We start from the raw sequence: 25,217 nt of genomic DNA, 5'->3' as shown, positions 1-25,217 counted from the left end.
TATTTACCAAGATTAAATGCCTTCCCCCAAGTCTGATAACTGAGACAAACCAGAAAGAAAGAACTCCATGTGTTCAATTCCAAATCCAGTGTTTTTCTACTCTGTCTTGCTGCCATGAGGACTTGAATTTTTTATTATATATTGAAAGTATACTTAGTAATTAGAGATATAGTTCATTTGTTGACCAGAATAGAAAAGCAAATGGGGTAGAATAGATATTCTGTGCTTCTGGAGATTGCATTTACAGCAGATCACCATACTCCTAAATAAACCTTTTTTAGGTCTTTTCCCTGTTTAAAGTCATTCCCCTCATCCTCTTAGCTTTCAGATTCAAGTCCAAATTCTTTAGTATACATTCAGGGCAATTTGGATATCAGGCCTCTGACTTAGGCTGGGATGGGCTATTTTTAACAAGGATGGCAGTTAAGTGTCAAGGACCTGTACTCAGTGCCTTGCATAAATTCTCACTAATTCTTCCAGTAAGACTGGAACACAGGTATTATTGCCACTATTTTACAAATGAGCCACTTAGCTGGAGGATGGGAGATCCATGATTAGAGCACAGGACTGACTCTTCAGACTTTGCTGCTTTCATTATCTTGTGTTGTGGTAACTTGAACTCTAAATTCTCAGCTTCAGGCCTGTGTGTTTTCCATATCCCTTGGCTTAGAATTCCCTTCTTCACTCTTACTGATCCTTTCAACTTAGTTGAACTGTTTTAAACCCTTTGGAGAGCTTTTTTTGAAGCCCCTGCCCCACTGCCCCACTCCCAATCCAATTAGATAATATTCTTTTGCATCCTTCACACCTTGTAGACTTAAAATGTGTATTGAACGCATAAATGCCTGGTTTAGTTCCCTCTCTTGTTAAGCCAACAGTGAGCTCCTTGAGGACAAGGACTTACCTCCATTACCTTTGCATACCTAACATCTCATACTGTTCCTATTGCACAATAAACACGTCTACTTATTTGTTGAACTCAATTTGAGCTACTTGGATACCAGCAGAATTTTAATTTAGCAGAGCACTAAATCACGTAATTGTATGAACAGTCCTGTTAGGTTGTTGGAAGCCAGGACTCTTAAGGGAGAACTGAATCCTTTTGCCTTAAATACTTTACAGGGAGGTCTTTGGTATTACTGTTAGTATAAGAGCATCAGAATTGTTTGAAGGGTTGGAGGCTAGAGGAGTTTGGCTCTGTTTAGCAGTGTGTGAAAATATCCTGAGAATTCTCAGTTAATCTCCTTCCGGCTCAGCCAGAGAAAGCAACTGAGTCCTCTTTCATTGTTAGGCTTCCTATGTAGGATTTACGAGTCTAATTCTTGGGCAAGGTCTCAAAGTTACTGCTGAGTATACTACCTTTTGCTATAGCCATGTTAGGAAAAACCAGGGAGAGCTCTGAGCTACAGGAGAGATCTATTACCACCATAACTCTTGGCTCATCCTGAAGCTTTCTTTCTGGCTTTAGCAGAAAAACTGAAATTATGAAACTTTGTATCCTGTACCACAGTTCCACATGAGATTCATGAATCTTCAGCTCCATACAGAAAACCTGGTACTGTGGCTAATACTAACCACTAGACAAATTACTGTCAATGACCCCATTATTTCTGATTAGTAAAGGTGAACCTTACATTCTTCACTGTAAATAAATACCAATAGGGTTCTTGAATTCCTTCATCCTTAAAAATCTACAGCTCTTAACACATACTGTAAATAGCATCATATCATGAATTCAATCTTTATCATGAAATTGGATACATTTCCTAAGCTAATTTTAATTGCTTCAAGAAACTGCTTAACATTGTAAATCAATCCCCAGGTCTGAGATGACATTTCCCTCAAAAAATTAATTATTAATACCCTGATCATTTGCTTAAGACATTAATAGTTTTCATTGATCAGCACATCCTGTTTATCTAAAATGGCCTAATCACCATGCATATGTCAGAAGAGTATCTGAACATACCCAATTAGAGACTCTGCCTTCTTTCAGCCACATCAGCAGATCAGAAGTTAAGAGTCCCTTTTGTCTTCACAACATATTAAGTCTAGCTTTATCAGAAACTTAGCTATTTAAGGGCACAAAAGAAGGATGAGTTCTCTAATGATGGTTCTTCACTCTCTGTTAGCTTTCTGGTAAACATAAAGATTTCTCAGTGATCATGCAGTATAAATTAATGCTAAGAGTCCTTAATTCACAAGCTTGTGTTGGTCCATGTTTTCATGTGAGCCTGTGTTCACTCCTGGTGATTTCCTTATAAGTGAGAGTGAGATGAGAAATACCAGGTTATTATCAAATTAAAAATATTGGAGCTACAATAATAATATCAAGCATTTGTATGGTACTATATAGTTTTCACTTACTTATTAAGAAGGTATCCCTTGAAACAATCTTGAGAGGGAGGGATGATGGGGTGCATATCCAGGACCATGCATCTAGTTGTAGCCAGACTTGCAAAGAGATTCTGAGACTCCCACTTTCCTAGCATTCTCCTTTATTTGACTCACTCTTAGGTAGAAAGCATCATGCTCATCTTTGAAAACCCTGTGGTAACTCTTCTCCTTTTTAAGGTCTCACATTCCAGGAAGTTTCCTCCTTCCTTCCGAGTGGCATTTTGTATTGCAGTTTTTTTGGAACGTGGGCAACTGCCCTCCCTGTAGTAGGAGGAGATCTTTGAGGCTACAACTGTTATCTGCATTTTAGCAGGTCCAGTGACTCACCTAGTGTTTTGCAAGCAGAAGGTGCCCCATATATGGAACTGCATGGCTGACTGGCAGTATGGAGGGAGAAGGGATGGGTAGATGAGAACAATGTAGTAGAGAGTTCTGTTTTCTAAGGTCATGTTGCAAACCTTTGGCACTCAAAAATGATTTGGCTTTGTTTGGTTCATACATTGTTCTTAAAAAAATATTTTGAACTAATTTCCAATATTTAACACTTGGGAGATTTTTTAAGTGCCTGGGTGCCTCAGCAGATTAAGCATCCAACTTTGGCTCAGGTCATGACTTTGCGGTTCATGATTTCGAACCCCGCATTGGCCCCTGTGCTGACAGCTCTGGGCCTGAAGCCTGCTTCAAATTCTGTGTTTCCCTCTCTCTCTCTCAATCTGCTCCTCCCCTGCCTTTCAAAAATATATAAACATTAAAACTTGGGAGATTTTTTTTAATGTCTTACTTATTTTTGAGAGAGAGAGACAGTCAGCATGAGCAGGGAAGGGTCAGAGAGAGAGAGGGAGATACAGAATCCAAAGAGAGGCTGCAGGCTCTGAGCTAGCTGTCAGCATAGAGACTGACGTGGGGCTCGAACCCACAAACTGTGAGATTATGACCTGAGTTTAAGTCAGATGCTTGACTGACTGAGCCACCCAGCTGTCCCTGGAGATTTTTCAAAATACAATAATATTTGCACATTTTCTTTGAAAATTCATAGGTGGTCCTGCAATCCTGGGTCTGTGCCCCATATGTTAGCCATTAGCTTGAGCTAAGGAGCACCCTCCAGCTCTATGCAGGGCATGGCTGTGTTCTCCAGAGGGCCCATGTTTGCCAGCCTCCTTCACTCATACTTACTTGCTTTGTAGCCTTTGGAATAGAATGGAACCTTTCTCTACTACAGAGTTCTCCTGTTTTAAGATTCCTAGATAATGGAAGAATTACATGTTTGGGATTTGTCCAAAAGAACCTAGTTGCCACGTACTCATAGTTGGTAGGATTTTTTTTTTATGGTAAGCACTGAAGCTGTACTTTTTATTTAATGTTAGAGATGAAACTTAGAACATAAGGAAAAAATGTTTAAATTGATAGAGTAGTTATAATTTTCCCACATATAACTGTATTCCAAAACTTGGGAATTTTTCCTCATGCTCCAGCAGTGTTAACCCTGTCTTGTTCAGAGGCAGCTCTTCATTCTGACTTTTTTAGCAGATTATTAATTGGAAAATAAGAGAAGGGACTGGAAAATACAGGACTGGATAGGACCTCGTAAAGAAAAATAGTCCATTGCCCTGCCTTTGGATTGGTTCACATCTAATCAGAATTCTTCTTGTTTTCACTCAGTAGCCACAGGGACATGTCAGCTCATCCCTGTCCATGTATTATTTGGAAGAAGAGGAAAGGAAGCTTATTTGTTTCATATCCATAATTTAACATACTTTAATAGTACTTTTCCACAAGTGAATTTTGTTTGTTTTCAGATAAAGACAAATTTGCAGAGAACACAAAGAGAAGTATCTGCAAATCTCATTGTAATGTTTCTTCTTTCCCACAGATTAAAGGTTGAACAGAACTTTAAGGAAGCAGCGATTCTATTCACTTGATATTGGACTTGAAACTCCTTTGACCTCAGAAACTGAAGATGAGGTTGCCATGGGAACTGCTGGTACTGCAATCATTCATGTTGTGCCTTGCAGGTAGAGTGTCATTTAAAAACTTTTTTATTTAAAAATGCCACTGTATTTCACACTAATTCAAAAGTGGGCCTTCGCCTTCAATGGCAATGATAAAATCATAAGAGTGCACACTAATATGACTAGCATTTGCTGACACTGTTGAATCTACTTTCCTGATGGTCTTTTAGTGGCTGTTTTCATGGTGTTGTGTCCAAAGCGAGACACTGATGTTTCGCCTGTCTATCTGGTCCTTTTAGAGTTCTTTGAGCCATTATTTAGTTTGAAAGTTGTTATTTTTGCTCATCCCACTGCTCAATTGCAGAGATACTGGGAAATAAAACTGATAATATAGTTTAGAGTATTACCTACTTAGATGTCAGTGGATGGAAGTTTATTTGGGTCGCTCTTTCAATGTCTTTGTTAATATTGCTGCATTTTTGATCCTGTCTTTTTCTTTTCAATACACCTATGGTTAGCAGGAGCTGGAAAGTAAAAAGAAAGGAGACTTTTTTTTACCATATACCTATGGTCAACTAGTAGACAAGGGTTTTGAAAAGTTCAAACATATTATTTATTGCTTTTTCCATTTCCTGGAAGGTATGAGCCTACCAGTTGACACACATAATTCAAACATTGAGGGAACCTAAGTCCAATATGTGCTGGGAGTTAGTTTTCAGGTTGGGATGGTGGGCATCTTTCCAGACCTTTTTGAAATGAGTCTGGTTGACCTGCTTTGTCATTAAGAGTGTCAGGTCCAAAAGGGACACCTGGATATCTGCATTTAGGACTTTTGGTTCACCATTACTGCGATCCATGAATTCATTCAAAGAATATTACTGAGTATGTTGCAAAGTCAGCTTTGTTCTGGTGTCTGAGAATATAATCCTGAGCAAGTAAGACACAATTATTGCTCCCCTAAAGCTGTATTAGCTGAGTTCTATAGCTATTTAGACTGAAACCTTGATAGAACGGACTAATTGCAACTGTTAAATAATTAAAGGTAATAATGGTAATATAACATGTATAGGTCGCTTACTCCATGCCAGACACTATGCTAAGCTCTTGTACTTTGCTCATCTCATTCTGCCATGACCACTAAAGAAGTATTAACTGTTTATTTGTACTCGCATCTCTCTTATATTACTAAAAGAGCAAGAAGTTAAGAAACTTCCCCAAGGTCACCAAGCCAGTAAGTGGTAGGAGCTGTTAAGTTTCGTACTCAAGCAGACTAATTCCAGAATCCATAGTTTTGATTGTTATAATATACAATATTTTAGCTATATTGTTGATTAGTCCAGTTCATGCTTGCAAATTTATTCTTGAAATTTGGGTTTGCATTCTTACTGTTTTGTTTATTTTTAAGTGCAAACACTCGTTCACTCATTAGTAATGCCTTGCCTTTAAATCCTCAACCTCTTGCCTTCACAAACATGCTCACATTTCCCTAGTTTTGGACATTTTGGCATCTAGTTATCTGTTTTAGCTTTATCACTTCTCTTCCTCATCTGGTCAGAGTCTAAATCTTGTCATCCCAGCAAAGTACATCAGGCTCTTTGCCTCAGTTGCTTTTCTCCAGGATTTTTATGTACTTTGACCCTCTTAAGAGGCCTCAACTGAGTCATTTTGACTAATTTCTAATGACTCTGGGATGAACATATTCTTTAAAGTTTAAAGCAGTGAACTGACTTCTCAGTATTTGACTATAGCAATGAGCTTATTTAACCCACTGCACTGTGTAGATGTCAAGAAATTAAAGAGTTTCAAATCAAGGAAGACATTAATCTCCTCAGTTGTGTTTTGAAAAACTTGGAATTTTCACTGAAAATGTATCTGTATCTTTTTTTTCCTCACTTACCTTTTCGTAGGAAATCAGTATGTTGAGTGTTTTTGTGAGCCTTTTTTTGTGAACTGTTTCACATGGCATTAATATTCTCTTTCTATATGCCTCCTTCAATGTAGGTAAAGTCAAGCTTTAATTAATGCTTTTGTTTTCTTGCTATTTGTCTTGATTTCATTAATTTATCTAGCACTCCACACTGAATTTTGAACAGATTTCTTTTACTGCTTTAGCTTCTCATTCTTTTCCTTTTCTATACATACTTAGTCGTACCTTTCATGGTAAGTTTTGGCAAGGAAAATATGTATGCCTATTATATTTACCATAATCAGTGAATCTCAAATGTTTCTTTTCCATAAGAAAGATCCAAATGAATAAGCAGACTTCTGCAAGAGATGTACCTTGCTAATTACTTAATTAGCAATTAATAATTAGTAATTTATGGTACAGTGCAAATGTTCTCCTCTTTTGCTAAATGCTAGTCATAGTCTCTGACTATATATATATATTTTTAAGAGGGGTGCTTGGCTGGCTCAGTCAGTAGAGCATGCAACTTTTGATCTTGGGATTGTGAGTTAAAGATTCATGTTGGGTATAGAGATTACTTAGGAAGAAAGGAAGGAAGGAAAGAATTAAGAAAGGAAGGAATTAAGGGAGGAAAGAAGGAAGGAATTAAGGAAGGAAGGAATTGAAGAAGAAAGGAAGAGAGAGAGGAAGGAAGGAAGGAATTAAGGTAGGAAGAAAGGACTATTGATGCCAGCAGTCTGAAAATTCAGTCCCTACAAAATTGATTTTATTATTCTGTCTCTTAATGAATTTAAACTAGGGATCACAAAACTCTGCTACCTGAAAAAACAAGGAGGCTAACACGTGAGTGAAACATTCTTCAAGAAGTAGCGACTCTCACATATAAGATGCTGATAATTGTGGAAAACCAGAGAAAACATATCCCATTAAATTACAAAACAGTGTCTGGCTCTAGTCTTTCATGCCAGGTCTTCTAGTTCTTCAAAACTTTTATGCATAAATCTCCCAATTTTTTAATACTGCCAGCAAATTCATATTAATTTTTAAAATAAAAGGCTGCATGAAACAGACCAAATGGTCTCCAGTTTGCAAAGTTTATTTCAAGCACTTGTTTTTTTCTTTGTTATTATATACTTTGCCAAGTACACTAGATGTTGGGGTCTCTGTACTAACTCTGTTCTTGCTCTAAGTGTCCCTGTTGCTTTCTTTTTAACCTTATTGAATGCCACTTTATTGGTGAGGCCTTTCTTGATGACAATAAGCAAATTAATATAAAAAAATAACTATTTTCTTTCACCAATGCTTTGTACCCATCTTACTATTTTATTTTTCTCTAGAATTCTTGTAAGTATATGAATATCTGTATATTTTATTTGTCTTTATACTAAAATGCCTTTCCCCACTAGCTTGAAACCTTATTAAGGCAGATACTCTTTCTTTTTAGATCACTGCCCTATCCCCAGCATCTTCAAAATGCCTAGTGAACAGTGCCATTCAATAAGTACATATATATATGTATACGTATATATACGTACGTATATATATATATGTACTTATATGTATATATGTATACATATATATAATGTACTTATATGTATATAAGTACTTATACTTATATGTACTTATATATACGTACATATATAATGTATATGTATATACATANATGTACAACCTAATATAATCTATAATATGTATTTAAATATGTATGTGTGTGTATAAACCTAAAATATATATTGTGTTTATACATAATATATTATATATATATTAGGTTTAAATATATAAAGTATTAAAATTAGTTTATATACTTTAAACTCTGTATCAGATGCTATTGATTAAACACCCATTTGCCCATTTCTTACTTCAGCTACAGTGGATGACCTGTGCCCCTTGTGTATTTTTCTAACTCCAGTCTTTGTCTATAGTCACAAGCAAGGAGAGCTATGAGAAGGTAACTCTCTCCTCTGGTACATTTCTTAACCAATGAAGTACGAGGAACAGTAACAAATACCAAAGCTTCCTGCCATTTGGAAGGACAGTTATTAAGCAGACTCTACACAGTTCCTTAGAGGTCCACAGAAAGACTGACTCACAGGTGCCCACAGTAGTTTCTTCTACTTTTCCTTGCTTCTCTCCTCCTCCCTGGGATCATCTGCCAAAAAAAATAACAGTTTTTTTTTCCCATATCCTTCCCTCAGACTCTGCTTTTGGGGGGAATCCAAACCAAAAGTATATACACACCAATTAATAGCAGAACAATGGTGTAATATTGGTCATGTCAATAATTAGAAAGAAATCAGACAGGAAACATAGCTTTGACAGATTATTGAAGTGTTGACTATGATATATATATACACACACACATATGTATATATGGATATAAGTACTAATATGAGTGAATATAATATGCCTATATATAGATACATCTTAAGTATTATCTAGGTTCTGGATCCAGATAATTTTACTGGATCTACTTCTTTTATTCTTGTTACTGTTTAATTAGTTGCATTATTAGCCAGGTGCTGGGCAAGTCATATTTGCCTCTCTGGGATTCACTTTACACCTCTGTACAATGAGGCTATTAAACGAGTGGTTCCTAAAGTCCTTTTCAACTCAAACATTTTTTATTTTGGCTATGCACATGGTTTGAGAAGCATATAGATATATATTCTGAGAGCATTAGGGGTAAGCTTCAAATTTTATTCAATATGAAATTTTACATAGGTCTTCTGCCTTACCATGTGTTACTGGTTCTGTTCACATTGGCAGACTTTGAAAGAAAGAGTAAAATGGCTGATCCATTTATTTGTTCATATGCAGCAAGAAGCATGAAGACATTTCAATACCCTCTGTGAATTAATGGGGAAAAAATGTATTTTTGATATATTCTCAGTTGATTTTGGTTCCAAGGAGGCTAAATTTGTTCCCATCTCTGTGGTGCAGTTTACCAGCTTAAGTAATTATCTCCTTCTGAGAAAGTGCATTCTTTCCAAATGCAACCCTTTTGTTGACTTGCTCACAAAATCCATGCTGTTATCACAGCTGCATCTGGGGGTAGGCATTGGAGTAAAGGTCCTGTATAATTCAAGAGAGATCTATTCTAGAATTGGTGAGTGTTTGCAAAATGTGGAGCAAGGAAGAGCTCTGGGCTGAATAGTTTAATCACATTCATGTACCTTGAATCTAAGACAGTGAAATTGCCAATATCTGTAATTAGAGTAATTGGAGATGTTCAGTGGTCTTCAGAAGGGATTTTAGGCTCAGGAAATCTCTTATCACCGAGAGAATAGTAGATTGTCTAAGGTTTGAACTTATTCCAGGGTAGGAGAATACAAATACACTGTAGAAACTTCCAGTATTTGTTGATGTTGAACTCAATGAACATAATCTTTCCACATAATCAGAACATTCTGACAAAGTTCTAGATCATCCCTAAAACATCTTCCTTCCCTTCTTCATTGTGCCCATCTAGCTCCACCAGGATGAAGAGCACACTGATGTTAGTTTCAGAGCTTATGCTCACAGTGCAGCCAAGTACAATATTTTAGTTCTCTATATTCTCATATTTTTTCCAGAAAAAACAGAATAGGCAACATTCAAATGATTAACAGTTATAGATAGATATCAAACCTAGTATGCCTCTGCTTTTGCAAAAGCTGCAAGTATTCAAGATTAAAAAAAAAAAAACAGTTGAGTAAATCTCAGCTTGCATATAGTTACTGCAAAGCATAGTCTTGTAGTGACCTCTTATTTTATTGTTTCTTTTCCTAAAAATCTGGCTTGCCAGTGCATTTATAGTCATGCTGACTGAAGCCAAAAAATGGATTTCCTGTTTCCCCTGTGCTGTCTTCTAACCATGGCTATGAAATGTAGCCAAAGCAGTAGAAAGATTTTGCAAGAGAGCTAATAACTAGATTAAAAAGCAGGGACTCCAGTGATGAAAATTCAGGAAAAAGAATGTAAAGAATTATGCCCAGAAAAAAAAAAAACTCCTTTTGAATATCAATTTAAGTATTTAAGTACATTTCATGGTGGGAAAATAATAATCAGTAATGAAGATTTTGAGGTAAATAGAGAAACTGGCAGTAGCTTTCTATCCCCATAGGCATGGACATAGCAGTCATACAACCCAAGAGTTATTACAAATATTTAATTTAAGACCTCTCCTGAAGCAAATCGTTAATGGCTTCATTAGATATGCTCAGCCAAGTTAGATGTCTTAACTATAAATAAAACTCTCTTACTGATAGAGTCTAGGACATGTATCTACAAAAAAGAATTGAATTCTGTTGGATGAAACATATTAGGAAGAAGGGGAAAAACAGATGAAAATCTAAACAGAACTATGCATTTCATATCAGCTTGTGTAATAATTGTCTGTTGAGATGTGGGATGAAGCCCAGAGTTTGAGGATAGCAGGTGAAAGAATAGTCTGGCAACTCGGACATTTTCAAAAATGTGACCTGGAGACCTAATAGTGCTAATAGTTAAGAGCATGAGGCTTTGAGATGAAATAGATAGGTCTGTCATTTAAAAGCTGTATTATCTAGCTATTCTGCCTCCCTAAGTCTTTGGTACTCCACCACCACCCCAGTCTATAAACTGGACAAAATAAGAATAGCCAGCACCATTTATTGTGAACTATTGTTCATTGAGATTGAACACACATTTGAGGATCTGCCAGCACTAGGCATTGCACTCCTCTCTAAGAATGTAGTTCTAAGTAAAATGTAGTCCATGTCCTCTTGGCACTGGTGGTGATAATGATGAGAAGGATGAAGATACCAGTATCAGCTTCTTAGCACAGTGGTGTCTGGCCTTCTTCAGTGGTCGAAGATTGCATAGCAGAGTTTATAGCTCATTTGCTGCCCTTCCTTTACCTTTTGTAACATGACCTCATCTTTAAAATGGGGTTATAATAATAATAATAATAATCATACCTACGAAAAATAAATACCTAAATTGATTAAACTTGTATGATAGAGCACTTAGGAAGGTATCTGGCTAAGTCACATAGACTAAGTGTTAGTTGCTGTTATGTCATTATTAACATCATCACCAGCAGCAGCAAACCAGTGGCATCCATCTACGTGTACATTTAGAGTGTACCTCCTAGGGGGAAGGCAGTTAGGACAATTGCCAGTGGGAGCCATCTGTATGGGGAACTAGCACTGGGAAAGTGCTAGGAAGGTTTCTCTGATGGGGCTTCCAGAAATTTATCAACTTGCAAAGAGATGCGGTATCTAAAGAGAGAAGGATCTTGTAGTTCAGAATGATGAAAGATTTCTAAAATACACTTTACAAAGCAACAACAACAATAACAGCAATTAAGACAAAGAAAGGTGCACATAAAAGCCCCTAATGAACTGTGATGGAATGTGCTGGAGCAAAGACTCTGCAGTATGCCATATCCTTCCATTCTTCTCTCCTCTAAATTCTCGTTGTTGATGTCAACCAGATACTTCACCTATGTGATAAACAGAGTTTGATGAGGATGTTGCCCCACACTATTTTAATAACACCCTTAATGTGTTTAGCACTTGTTAACTATGAAATATTTGCTGAACAGTCTGTTCAGCAAGCCTGTTAGGGGCTAGAGGCAACTACAATAATAATGAGTGAAAATTTATTGAGCATATCTGTGCCAGATATAGTATCACATTCTTGAGTGCAGTATCCCATTTAACCCAACAATAACCCATTTCCTAGATGAGGGGTTCCATATCCTGACTAAGGAATCAAAGCTGTCCAGCTCAAAGCCTGGGATGTTAACTATGATGATATGATATTTAATGACACCTAGTACCTGTCCTGTGGAGCTCACCATCTTGTGAAATACTATGGACCAGTAGTTCTCGAATGTAGTCCATGTACCAGCACCATCAGCATCACCTATAAATGTAGAAGAAATGCAGATTCCTGGACCCAAGCCCAGACCTACAGAATCAGAATTTGTGGAAATGAGTTTCTCAGTGTGTTTTAACAAGCGATCTATAAGATTCTGATGCTTTTGAATGCTTCAGAACAACATTAAATGCTCTTGAGAGGAAGGTAAGGCAGGAATTGTCAGTATCCCAATTTCACATATGGGAATCTCAGTGGTAAGCGACCTGTTCAAGGTTATATGCCTGGCATTGATGGCAAAGATGAAATCTAAGCCTTGTGATTCAGAATCTAGTGGCTTACTTTTCCCCCCTCCCCACCCCACCCTCGTATACGTGCTGTCTTTTTACTCAGTCTGGCTTTCAGAGCACCTTACCGAATACCTGCTAATATAAAGTAATGGCTTTTTATGTTGAAGAGGTGTCCAGAGTACTGAAATAATTAAATTTTTCTGCTTAGCCTTGTTTCATTGCCTGTAAACCACTAACAGGTGTGATATTGGCCTGTGCTTTTTATCTGTTTTATGATGTAATGAATTCAGAAAAAGATGTTATTATTTAATTTTAAAAGGAAATAGCACTGTGTGGTCTGTGGTAGAATCTTGGGAAAGCAGAAAATAAAAGAAAAATGTCTCTTGAGGCTAGAAATACTGTATAATTACTCATCTTTTTGATAAACAATAGTGTACATATATTAGGTATGAGTTCTGTGCTTAGAGAGATAAAAGAAGATATTTTACAAAACCCCTAGTGGATTGTCAGGTTGTTTGGTCTTCTCAGAGTAATCTAGAATCCTTTCCCTGAAGGAAGGAAATATATCATTTTGTTTTGGAAAGAAATAATTCCAGGGGATATGGCTCACCCCTTCAGATCTGAATTGAGATGGGTGTCCAAGGTTCTCTATTATACAGCAGGATTTGGAAAAAGGCCACAGAAGACCCCCTCTAAAGTTTTCAAATTTGTGCCAGCCACATTTAGCTATTGAGCACTTGACATGTGACTAGTCAAAACAGTTCCACAAATCTTAGTAGTTTCCTAGGGCAGCTGAAACAAATTACCACAAGCTAAGTGGCTTAAAACAACAGAAATTTACTCTCTCATGGGTCTTGAGGCTGGAAGTCTGAAGTCAAGACGTTGGCAAAGCCACGCTCACCCTGCAGGTTCTGGGGAAGAATCCTTTCTTGACTCTTCTTGCCTTCTGCTCGTGGTGGCAGTCCTTGGCATTCCTTGCCTTGTAGATGTATGTCTTCAGTCTCTGCCTCCACCTTCACATCATTGTCTTTCCGTGTTTGCCCTGGGATATTGGAAATCTAATACAAAGAAAACATATAAAATACCTCTAGTCATTCTTACACCAATTACATGTTGAAATGAATACATTAGGCCAAACAAAACATTAATTTTACCAGTTTGTTTTTCGTTTAATGTAGGTGCTAGAAAAATGTTAATTATATATAATGTGGCTCACATTATATTTTATTGACTAGCAATGCCATAGATGGTACAGGACTAACAGCTATTAATCCTTAGTTTAAAACTGTAGCTGAGAAGAATTCCCTTCTCATTCTTGACTTTACAGAAATAGAAACCCCATGCTGGTAACCCTGAGCCTCAGGGGAAGTTCGCTGGGGACAGGTATAGAGGAAAGAGGTACAAAATGTAAAGTTTCTAAACTTTGGACTGGACTCAAAGAATTGGGTAAATGTTTTGTTTATCACAGTGCCTCTCAGGTGCCTATATAGAAGAAAGAATGTCAAAGTCTTCTATATAGCAAAAACAGTGAAATATTGAAGACTAGAGGACTTTTTGTTTGTCTGTTTAATTTTTTTAATGTTTTCTTTATTTTTGAGAGAGAGAGAGAGAGAGAGAAAGAGAGAGAGAGAGAGCATGAGCAGGGGATGATCAGAGAGAGAGGGAGACACAGAATCTGAAACAAGATCCTGGCTCTGAGCTAGCTGTCAACACAGAGCCCGACGCGGGGCTCGAACCCACAAACTGAGATCATGACCTGAGCTGAAATCAGATGCCCAACCAATTGAGCCACCCAGTCACCCCTAGAGGACTTTTTGAAAAGCATAATTTCTAACAGAAAAACCTGCAAAACACATTGGCTAGAATAGAAGTAATGTGTACAGAAATGTTCATAGCAGTATTATTTATAATAGTCAAAAAGTGGAACAAGCCTTTAGTTGATGAATGGGTGAACAAAATGTGGAGTTTTATTGTTGGAGTATTATTCAGCCATACAAAGAAATGAAGTACTGATACTCCCAACATGGATAAACTTTTGAAATATTCCTTTTTTACGTTTTTAAAAAGATTATTTATTTTGAGAGTGAGAGAGAGCATGCCCAACAAGGGAGGGCTAGGGAGAGAGGAAAAGAAAGAATCCCAAGCAGGCTCTGCATTGACACAGCACAGAGCCCAACATGGGTTCAAACTTAGGAACCCTGAGATCATGACCTGATCTTAAATCAAGAGTCAGATGCTTAACCCTAAGCCACCCAGGCACCCCAACTTTTGAAATATTCTAAGTGAAAGAAGCCAGACAGAAAAGGCCATGTGTTTTATGAATTCATTTGTGTAAATTATATGAAACATGGAAATCTGTAGAGACAGAAAATAGATTAGGATTTCCCAGAGGGGGACCTAAGAGAGGACAGCAAGTGACTGCTGTTGGGTATATTGTTTCTTTTAGGATGATGAAGATACTCTGGAATTATGTAGTGATGACTACACAACCTTATGAATATACTATAAACTACTTGTTTTAGTCTGTTAAGGCTGGAATAACCACAGATTTGGTGGCTTATAAACAACATAAATTTGTTGCTCACAGTTTCTGTGGGCAGGAAGTCCAAAATCAAGTTGCCAGCTTGCTTATGTTATGTTGAAAAAGACCTTCTTCCAAATGGCAGGTTGTGAGCTTCTCTCTGTGCCCCCATGATCAGGGGCAAGGGATCTCTTTAGAATCCGTTTTGTCAAGGCATTCATCCCATTCATGAGGGTTCGGTTCTCATGACCTAATCACCTCTGAAAGCCCCTACCTCCTAGTATCATCACAGGGTTAGGATTTCAACATAGGAATTTGAGGGGAAAACAAATATTCAGATTGTAGTACCATTTAATTGTACATTATAAAAGGGTATATTGTATTGCATGTGAATTATATTTTAATAAAATCTTTTGAGAAGAAAACTAAACATTTTAAAATCTTATGAAATATTTTATTTTATTTAAAGAGCCTATCTTATTGTCAGGAAGTCAGCATTACTCAGTCCCAACTTCCCTTATACATAATTAACAGGATTACAGGGTTGTAGGGTTGTAGACCTTTCCCAGCTTCCTTATTTTAGACAAGTTAACTGGTTTGTCCAAGGACACAGAGATAATTAGTGGCATAATCAGATCCACATTCCCGAACTTTCATTTCAGTCTTCTTCCACTGCTCTATTAAGATACCTCCTAGTGTGTTTTTATGGACATTGGCGGTTTCAGTTCTCTCAAGCCCACACCCAAAGTGCAGATTCTGTATTAAGAGGGGAAGAGAAAAAAAAGCCTACGCCTCTTTGTGAGAGTACTCTGACTTTAATTCACCTGAGGTGTGGTACTGGATTCCTGCCTGAACAAGACAGGGGCACTAATGTAGGTGCAGAGACCAACTGTGTGTGAGTGATCTTGAGGAAGCAGGATGAGCATTGTCATTAATTTTGTCCCATGTTGGCATTTCTAGGAAGCAGAACATCTCTTGATTTCCTGCCTGTCTGCACCAAACCCCCAGGTGGACAAAATTAAAAACCTACATTGAGTTTGTGATTAAACTTCCTCCTACCTGAGGATTATGTCCCAAGTCAAAGCTTTGTAAATAGTTTTGATACAAAAAGGGAAGGCAAAAAGAGGAGAAATGGGTGAACTATTTTTTTGGTTTCCTTTTTGATTTCAATAAGTTGAATTTTTTAAAATGTGGCTCCTAGAAAACTTAAAATTACCTGTATGATTTGCATTCTCTTTTTAATGGACTCACTACTCTAGAAGATGTCTGAGGTTTCTTTTAGGTCAGGTGTCATCAACCATTTTCTTCAAAAGGCTGTATAGTAAATATTTTAGGTTTGAGGGACCATACAGTTTCTATTATAACTACTCAAGTCTGCCCTTTCAGTACTAACGTAACCATACACAATACATGTAAATGTGTCTGTGTTTCAATAAAACTTTATACATATGTAAAAATGTGTGTGTTTATATAATCATACAAATGAGTATTCTTGTGTTAAAATAATATTTTATACATACGTCCAGGCAAGTAAGTGTATTTACACAATACATGCAAATGGATGTGGAAAAGGGGGGGGCCTTTTTTGTTGACAAAGTATCTGCAGAATGTTTGATGTTAAATAGGTTATTTGAAAAGTATGAACGCAACAATGTTATTTGAACTACTTAAGTTAAAAGAAATAAAAATCAATATAAACTCCCTGGTGTCAACTATATTGCTTCCGCTTAAGTGATGTCTATACCAGACAGGAATTAACACACCTAGAAATGCATTCCACTTGTTGATATGGAAACAAGTGTCTGAATAAGTCAGGATAAATTTGAGATGCAGAAGAAAGCATTGCTTTTTTCTAATGAGCTTTGAAGATGAGTCTAGTAGTTAACCTAAGGATCCATTGTAGCAAATATGCTACTTCAACAGTCAGAGACTCCCCGACTGTCAAAGTTGTGCTATTTTCCAGTCTCTTTCTCTTTGGGCAGATGAGAAAACCAAAGTGCAAAAAGATTAATTCATTTGCTCAAGTTCACATGCCCCACTGCTTTCAGAGCAAAGATCAAATATTGGGAATGTTTGATTGACTTTTAATAAGATAGTAGTAATTTTTCCCGATTGGACTTGGACTTGATAGCTTTGTTTTTGTCACATCAAAACATGTCTATACTCTCTATGTAAATGGGCATACAGTTTTATTGTTAAGAGTGTTTTAGAAGTTTGTGATGGCCTTTGTCAGCTGTTTTACCACCTGTGATAGTGGTTTTAGGTAACTTGGCTAATAATACCCTGTAGTCTTTTGATACACTGGCAAATAAATTAGAAGAGATTAGATTGTTAATGTTAGATCTTTTGGTTCTTTTTAAAATATTTACCTACATTTTATTTATCAATTTATTAGCCTATGTAATAAATTACTAACCATGTACTATCTTCTGTGTACTGATAGATGTTGAACATACCAAGATATTTGTGGTTTAGTCCATGGATTTAAGGAGTTTATAATCTTGTATGCTGAAACAATTTGTTTCAAACTAATGTGTCCTGACTGATTTAAGTGAGAACTCCAGGGAAAATACAGTGCTCTCAATGAACCATATTGTTACAGTTTCTTAAGTCACTGCCTTGGTACAGCCTACAGTGGATAAGACCATGGTCTGGGGCTGAGATAAATCTGGGTTCAAAATCTTTCTACGTGTGGTTACTAAGTTACTGGAGGAAATTGCTTAATTCTCTAACAAATGAGGCTTAATATATTTAGCTCAGTGACTGGTCTATAATCAGGGTATGATAATAATGTCTGTTGACATCATTTATTAGTAACAAAGGAACATGACCTCCTTCCTTTTTCCCACTGAACTCTACTGCATGCAAAACACTTGCATTTACTTTATCTTCAGTGGATTCTGAATTACATAGTATGAATAAAGAAAAAAGAATATAGTAGGAGTCTAAGGGGAAGAGAGAATGCCAAAGTCAGACATACCTTCTGGGCTATCATGGATAAAACTAAGTAGGGGAGGTCAAAAGTAATAGTGTTTAGTTTTGCTCTAAAGTTGACTAAAAATGGGGCAGGTCATGGCCTTATTTATAGGTAGGGAAGGAGGAAGAAAACAAGATTGATGACTAGTTCTCTTATGTGATTGTATCATTTTAAGGATATATCTATATCTTGTCTTTATGTAGCCATATAGACACAAATGTATATAAACATTTTTTTATTCTCTCTTTACCTGGTCTATTGGCCAATCTGCTAATATTTGATTTAGAGAATTTTAGAAATGAAAGAGAATACTGTACCATACATCTAATACATTGTTATTACTGTTAATCCTTATTACTTTACCTGATTTTTCACATTTCTTATCATTGCAACATGAATTAGTCATACATTGCTTTATAATAGTAATAATAGCAACAATAATTACTATCCTCTTACTTATCATCTAAATGCTTTGAATACATTATATAAATAATGTTAGCCTCAGAACAGGCTTTCACCAATACCATATTTTCTTCCCACTCTATCATGGTCAACATCATCCTCAGTCTTTACCAAGTTCCTTCTGGAGCAACAGTCTTGGTTTTATACTCTCCTGTGCATAACCCCCTTCATTAGCTTCCTCTTCTGCTATTGAGAGGATACATTGTGATGGAGAAGACCAAACTAAACTGTGCAGATGTTACTTCCCAAAGTTGCTTTATTTCTGGATGTAGACGCAGTTTGAGTTGCCACCTTGGTTTTTCCTCCCCTCCTTATGATAACATACATTATCTCTCCCTCTGACATACTCTGGGTATGTTCTTTCTTCCTCCTGTCTTCCTTTGCTTTCTCATTCTAATTATATCTTAGCTTAGAACACAAATGTAAAACAAATGAAATTGTCTTTAAGCACCCTTTCAAACTCCAAGGGTTCACCTACCTCTGATTTGAAATGAGTAAAGTTCTCATTTATTTGTTTAAAACTAAGCTAACGCATTTGTATATTCAAATGTGGTATGACTTTGTATGTGCTCTCTTCTGTGCTTGTTTTAAAAGAGAGAGTGAAATTCACTCAAAATCTTGTCCATAGAATAAAATGCCACCTCCCTCCCCCAGGAATTATAACAATTCACAGAAAAAAACAAAACCAAAATAAATTCACTTCTCACACCAAAAGAGTAAATAACAAAAATGAAGTAGTATTTGTCTGGGTTAACAGTTTTTTCCAGAATGTGATGTGATAGCCTCCAAAGAATTTTACTGAGAAGTTATTAACTACTGATGAGACTGGCAAATATGAGCTACACACAAATGATCTATGCAGTATAAAAATTGTCAAGTTAAAATGAATCCTCTCCTCTTTCTACTCTTCAGAAGAACTTTTGGACATCATATTTGGAATGCTTTTCTCCCCAGTGGTGTAATATTTGTACAAAAACTTGGCTTTAATATACTGTTTATCTAACTAGTAACATAGCCAAATTTGAAGAGGATGCTCTAGATTTCTTGCATTCTCTTTATCACTTTATCACCTCATTCCTTCTTATTCCATTAAAGATAAGGAAAGAGAAGAGGAAATTGTCAATCACACTTCATAATAGTTTATGATTTCATATTATCTAAATTGATTACTAGTTCAATAAAATATTAAAAAAAATACATGAAGATATGTTTTATTCAGTAATTTCAAATCACCTTTGAGCATCACCTAGGTGGCTCAGTTGGTTAGGCGTCCAACTTTGGCTCAGGTCATGAACTCAGGGCTCATGTTCACTGTTTGTGGGTTCAGGCCTCAATTCTGGCTCTTTGCTGACAGCTCCAAGCCCAGAGCCTGCTTCAGATTCTGTGTCTCCCTCTCTTTCTGCCCCTCCCCAGCTCATGCTCTGTTTCTCTTTCTCTGTCTTTCTCTGTCTCTCTGTCTGTCTCTCAAAAATAAATAAAACATTAAAAGAAAAAAAAATTTTTTTAAATCACTCTTGAAAAAAAAATGTAACTTTGTAGGAATAAATGTTAAGTAATCACTACTTACTGTGGTAACCGTTTTGTAATATATACATATATCAACTCATGTTGGACACCTTAAATGCAATGTTATATGTCAATTATTTCTCAATAATACTTTTTTTTAAGTTTTTATTTATTTCTGAGAGAGAGAGAGACAGACAGCATGATCAGGGGAGGGTCAGAGAGAGAGGGAGACACAGAATCCAAAACAGGCTCCTAGCTAGCTGTCAGCACATAGCCCGACGCAGGGCTTGAACCCACGAACCGTGAGATCATGACCTGAACCGAAGTTGGGCCCTTAACCGACTGAGCCACCCAGGTGCCCCTCAATAATACTTTAAAAAAACACTCTTAAGACATCAAAAAAAAAAAGAAAAGAAAAGAAAACCCACACACAAAAAGAAATTGCCCTTGAATTTTGGTCTTTATGTTTTTTATGTTAATGTAATAAAAACTCAAGGAATCTAGAACCATATTTGCCACTTTATGGTTTTACAACTTTAAGTAAGTCTGTCATTTAGGACCTGAGAATTTGCATAAATAAAATACAGAATGGAACACGAATGTACTTTCTAAGCCAGTGCTACCCAAAACTTGATCATCTATTTTTGTCCATTCTGTATACTTATTGTTATTATTTCCATTTTTATTGAGTCAATTTGTTAACTAAAATAACTTTTTCACAGCAATTATCACTTGGTATAAATTAAAAAAAAACATAGAAATAAATATTAGAGAAACAAATACATTAAAGCCTGAATTGTCCTCAGAATACTCTAATTCTGAGTCTTGATATTTTCCCACACAAATAAGGCTGTCAAATAGTAGACAGTTTTTTAGATATGCTGGCATCAGCTGAGACTTTCTTCTTTAATCAGAAAAATTCAAAGAGAATTAATCAAGAGAGTAGTGAATTTATTCTTAAGTGAGTCAATGTTATTTAATGCCTTGTCTCTCTATGTTCTAAAAATTACCTCCCATATCAGTGTTATGTATCCCTCATTTTAAGAAATGTTAATGCAGAAGGATAACATCTTCCAGCTCCCCACAGTGAATGTTGTAATGCCCCAATATGATGTATCCAGTGCATGCTGGCCATATTGATTTAGATAAATCATATTCATATGTGTGATCATTTTTCTTCATGCATTATTTTTCATATATGGAAATACCTGATTTTTTTACTCCGTGTACTATTTCAAAGTTTGTATAAAGCTTTGTGGGCTCAAACATGTAACAGTACCATTACCTTTATGATTCAATTTAATGAGATTCAAAGACTTTATAAGGTAGGCAATCTTCTTACTTACCTGTCCCTATGCAGAATATCACACAATGAGTGACATGAAAGAGGCAGACTACCCTGTGAATGGAGTTCTGAAACAGGGCACAGAATATTGGTAAGACTAGAAGTCCTTTAACCACATTGTATTTTGAGAGTGCTGAGTAGTTGTGGCATTAGTTGTATGACATTTAACATAGAAACCATTCTTAAAGTCTTAGGAAGCTCAGTAGGTTCTTGAAAACATTACTTGTGAGTCTCCTTGGTTTCCAGTGCCTCACCTTTAATATTCTTTGAAGGTCCTTTTTGCTCACTGATCTATTTAAAGTGCAGTCTTATTTCTGTTTTTAGCCATCTACTGCTGTTATTATAATAAGCCCAGTGTTTTAACTGTTTGTGTCTCTGAGTATAGTTTCTCCTTATGCAGGACTATCTAAGCCATCTCTTCCCTCCACAAAGATAATATCTGGATTATGGGTATATTAGAACAATACTAATATCATTGTTAACTTCCCCCCCTCCATTTAGCAGTAGTGAAATCTATTGTCTCATACAAGTTATTGTGTTATGTTTTGATCGTCAGGAATTTAGGAACTGCTTAGCGGGGTGTTTCTGACTCAAGTTCCCTCAGCAAGTTGCGGTCAGATGTTACGTGGGGCTACAGTGTCTGGGGGCTTAACTGGGGCTGGAGGATGTACTTTCAGGTTGGCACAATCACATATATGGCTGGTGACTTCATGCTGACAGATGGTGGGAGGGCTCCGTTCCTCGCTGCATGGAGTTCCCATAAGTCTGCTTATGTATCCTCTTGTCACGGGCCCTGGTTTCCTCCAAAAGCAGCTGATCAGAGAGGAACCAAAAGGAAGCCACAGTGCCTTGTTGCAGGCCATTTTGGTAGAATGTCATTTCTATCATACTCTGCTTATTAAAGCGAGTCACTACAACCTGGCCCCTCTTGAGAGAAGGGAATGAAGTTCCATATTTTGGAAGGAGAAGTGTCAAAGAATTTGTGTACATAACTCAAAACCACCACAACCTGCTTTTCTTCATTGCCGATGCTTCCATTGTAGGCCAATCTATCATCATGTCTTACTGAGAGGACATGGAACACTTCTAACTGGCCTCTTCCATGTCTTTACTCTTTCACTCTTCTCCATTTCCATTCCATTCTTGATGCAACAGCCAAGGTAATCATTTAAAAACACAAACCTATCATATCATTTCATACTTCTTAACTTTGTGTGGCTTACTGTTGCACATAGAACAAAATTTAAAGGACTTTTCACAACCTATAATGTCCTACCTACACGTCTCTGCCTTCTTCTCCAGCTCCAGCTCCTGCAATTCTCTCATTCACTCATTAGAAATCTAATCCTCTTGGGGCACCTGGGTGGCTCAGTTGGTTAAGCAGCCAATTTTAGCTCAGGTCATGATCTCATGGTTTGTGGGTTCCAGCCCTGCGTCAGGCTCTGTGCTGACAGCTCAGAGCCTGGAGCCTGCTTCGGATCCTGTGTCTCCCTCTCCCTCTGTCCCTCCCGCCCTCCTCAAAAAAAATAAACATTAAAAAAAAAAAAGGAAAGAAATTCTAATATTCTTTCCATTGCTAACACATGTCAATCTCTTCCTGTCTCAGGGCCTCACCACTGATAGTCACTCTGTCTTGAATAGTCTTTTCCCTTATTTTTCTATGATTGGCATGCCCTTTAGATTTCCACTTAAATATCTCTCCATCAGAGAAACTTTCCCTGATGAAACTAAAGTAGAACCTTTCTACCATGTTCTTTTTTTAACTTATCAAAGTATAATTGACATTTAACAAATTCCACACGCTATTTTTTTTAATTCCACATTTTACAAATGTACAATACAGCACATTTGATATATGTATACAATTAGGAAGCCATCACCACAAGCAAAATAATGAATATATCACCTCAAAAGTTGCCTCATGGCTCTTTATGAAGAACATCCTCCATTGTTTTCTAACACTGTTTATTCACTACAGTGCTTAACACAATTTACAATTAACAGTTAAAATGCTTATTACAGTTTATAATTGTCAATTGCTCTTATTTCAGTTCATAATACTTTACTTATCTGTCTCCCAAGTAAACTAAGTCCCACATAAAGAGAAAATGCACCTGTAGAGTTCATTGGTATATTCTGTGGTCATGTTGCCTGGAACTTTATAGATGTTTGATTAATTTTTTTGAATAAATGAACAATTAAGTATATTATTAGCTGATGAGGGCCCTTAAAGAGATAGAGGTCAAGTGCTCTAGTGTAGAGAGGCCTTTAAAAGTATAAGGGAGATGAGGATTCCCTTAGGAGTGTGTGGGATTGATTGCATTGTAGCTGCCCTTTGAATATGAACAGGTTTGTGAAGTTTAACAAAACAAGTAAAAGCATTCTGAGGCTAAACAAAGAGAATGAGGTGCATATTTCTAAGAGGTAAGCAAAGAAAAACAAGATTCCACTTGGACTGTAATGTAGGGTAGGTGGAGAAAAATTAAGCATTAAATGCCTACTGTAGTAGTCTGGTTATTTATTTCAGTTGGGGATGAAAGGCAAGGATTGAAGGTTCTTAGCTGGATCTTGACTTTTAGTCATCCTGACTTTACCCCAGAACAATTAATAAGCTACCAGCAGATCATAAAACATAAGTGATTGTCTTCCAAAACTTTGTTTTACCTGTCTTTATAGTTTATATCATTCTTATTAAAAAAGAATTATCAGTATACAAATGTCATTCTAAATATGTGTTTGAACTTCTCTAAAACTAAGGAGAAAATTGGTTTAGTCGTTCTCTGGAGTAGTCCATTCATAAATTGGTAGCAAATCAATGGTTTGTTTTTAAGGTTTTCATAGCCTTAGAAATGTTCACATGGATATTAGGAAATGTATTTTGAACATACCAAAATAGATGCTTAGTCCACAGTTATTTTAGTATTGATTAAATTGTATTTAATAGTTATAATTGGAGAACTGTATTGAAGAATCAGTGTCAGAATGGGAAGTCTGAATTTGGGTATCTTTAAGCAGATTTCTTTCCTTTACAAGTCCTAATTTAAGCATATATGGTACCCATTCAATATTCTCTGAGGTCACATGTTGGACATACCTGCACAATTATACTATATACAATAAGAAGAATAACAGATGTTTGGTCTTTACAGTTTATAAATGTATGGCAATATCCATTTGATGTACCAAGCACAGTAGAAATCACAACTTTGTTTGATTTAATTTTATGTTTTGGTGGTTATTGATTGAAAACTAATAACTAATAAGTAAGTGGCATGCTAGTGGAATGCCATATACATTCAAATATTTCTTCATAGTGAAACTCTCAATAATCTTTACCACTTGTTCATTTAGTACCGAGTATAGGACACAACCTCAGCTTAATGAATCTGCCCTCATTAGTCTTCACAATTATCCTGATAGGTAGATATATTGAGATCATCCCTGTTTAACAGATGAGAATAATGAGACTTAGGTGGAATTCATCCTTAGTTATAAGTAGCATAAATGAATTGAAATTTGAGTTTGTGGCTCATGAAATAATTGGGCAATGGTTATTGCCTGATTTAAGTTGATATGATGACAAATTTTACTTAAGTTTAGTCTGGAGTAGGTATTTTTGATAGAAAGGAACATGTCATATTTTAGATGGGCAGGTGAAGATCCCATAAGAATGTTCTGCTTCTGTGCAGACCCAGATGTTCTGAAAATATTTTAGGGAGTAGATTATGTGGGCTTTTGTATTTTTTCATCTACTTCTGAATTAAATCTAGTTTCACCATATAACTAAAAGTATTTGATAAAGCTTTCCCATCAGGTGTGAAGTAGAGAAATAGAAGTTTTGTCAATATTATCATCACTATCTGAAGTAGTTCCATATATTGATTTGCTGTCATGGCCTAGTCAGTTATACTTGTATTTAAATAAAGTCACATATTTCAATAAATATTGTAACCTGGCAAGAATTACATTATTTTTACATAAATAGATATTTTCAGGTAGTCTCGTTATTTGTGTATTTCAAGA

General features: G+C 36.4%; 1 protein-coding gene across 8 annotated transcripts in view; it reads left to right on the top strand.

Annotated features, from left to right (window-relative positions):
- CNTN4 (contactin 4) overlaps positions 1 to 25,217 on the top strand; it is a 902,287-nt gene that overhangs the window by 428,947 nt on the left and 448,123 nt on the right. For all 8 annotated transcript variants that reach the window (XM_077772911.1, XM_077772904.1, XM_077772907.1 and 5 more), the window contains one exon: positions 4,268 to 4,409. In XM_077772911.1, the coding sequence (XP_077629037.1) occupies positions 4,355 to 4,409 (55 nt within the window). In that variant the 5' untranslated portion in view covers positions 4,268 to 4,354. The remainder of the gene's footprint in view (positions 1 to 4,267; positions 4,410 to 25,217) is intronic.

Source organism: Crocuta crocuta, unplaced genomic scaffold (assembly GCF_008692635.1).
Source record: "Crocuta crocuta isolate KB4526 unplaced genomic scaffold, BGI_CrCroc_1.0 scaffold489, whole genome shotgun sequence".
Lineage (NCBI taxonomy): Eukaryota > Metazoa > Chordata > Mammalia > Carnivora > Hyaenidae > Crocuta > Crocuta crocuta.
Note: the sequence above shows the minus strand (reverse complement) of the source record. Positions and strands in the feature narration are given on the sequence as shown.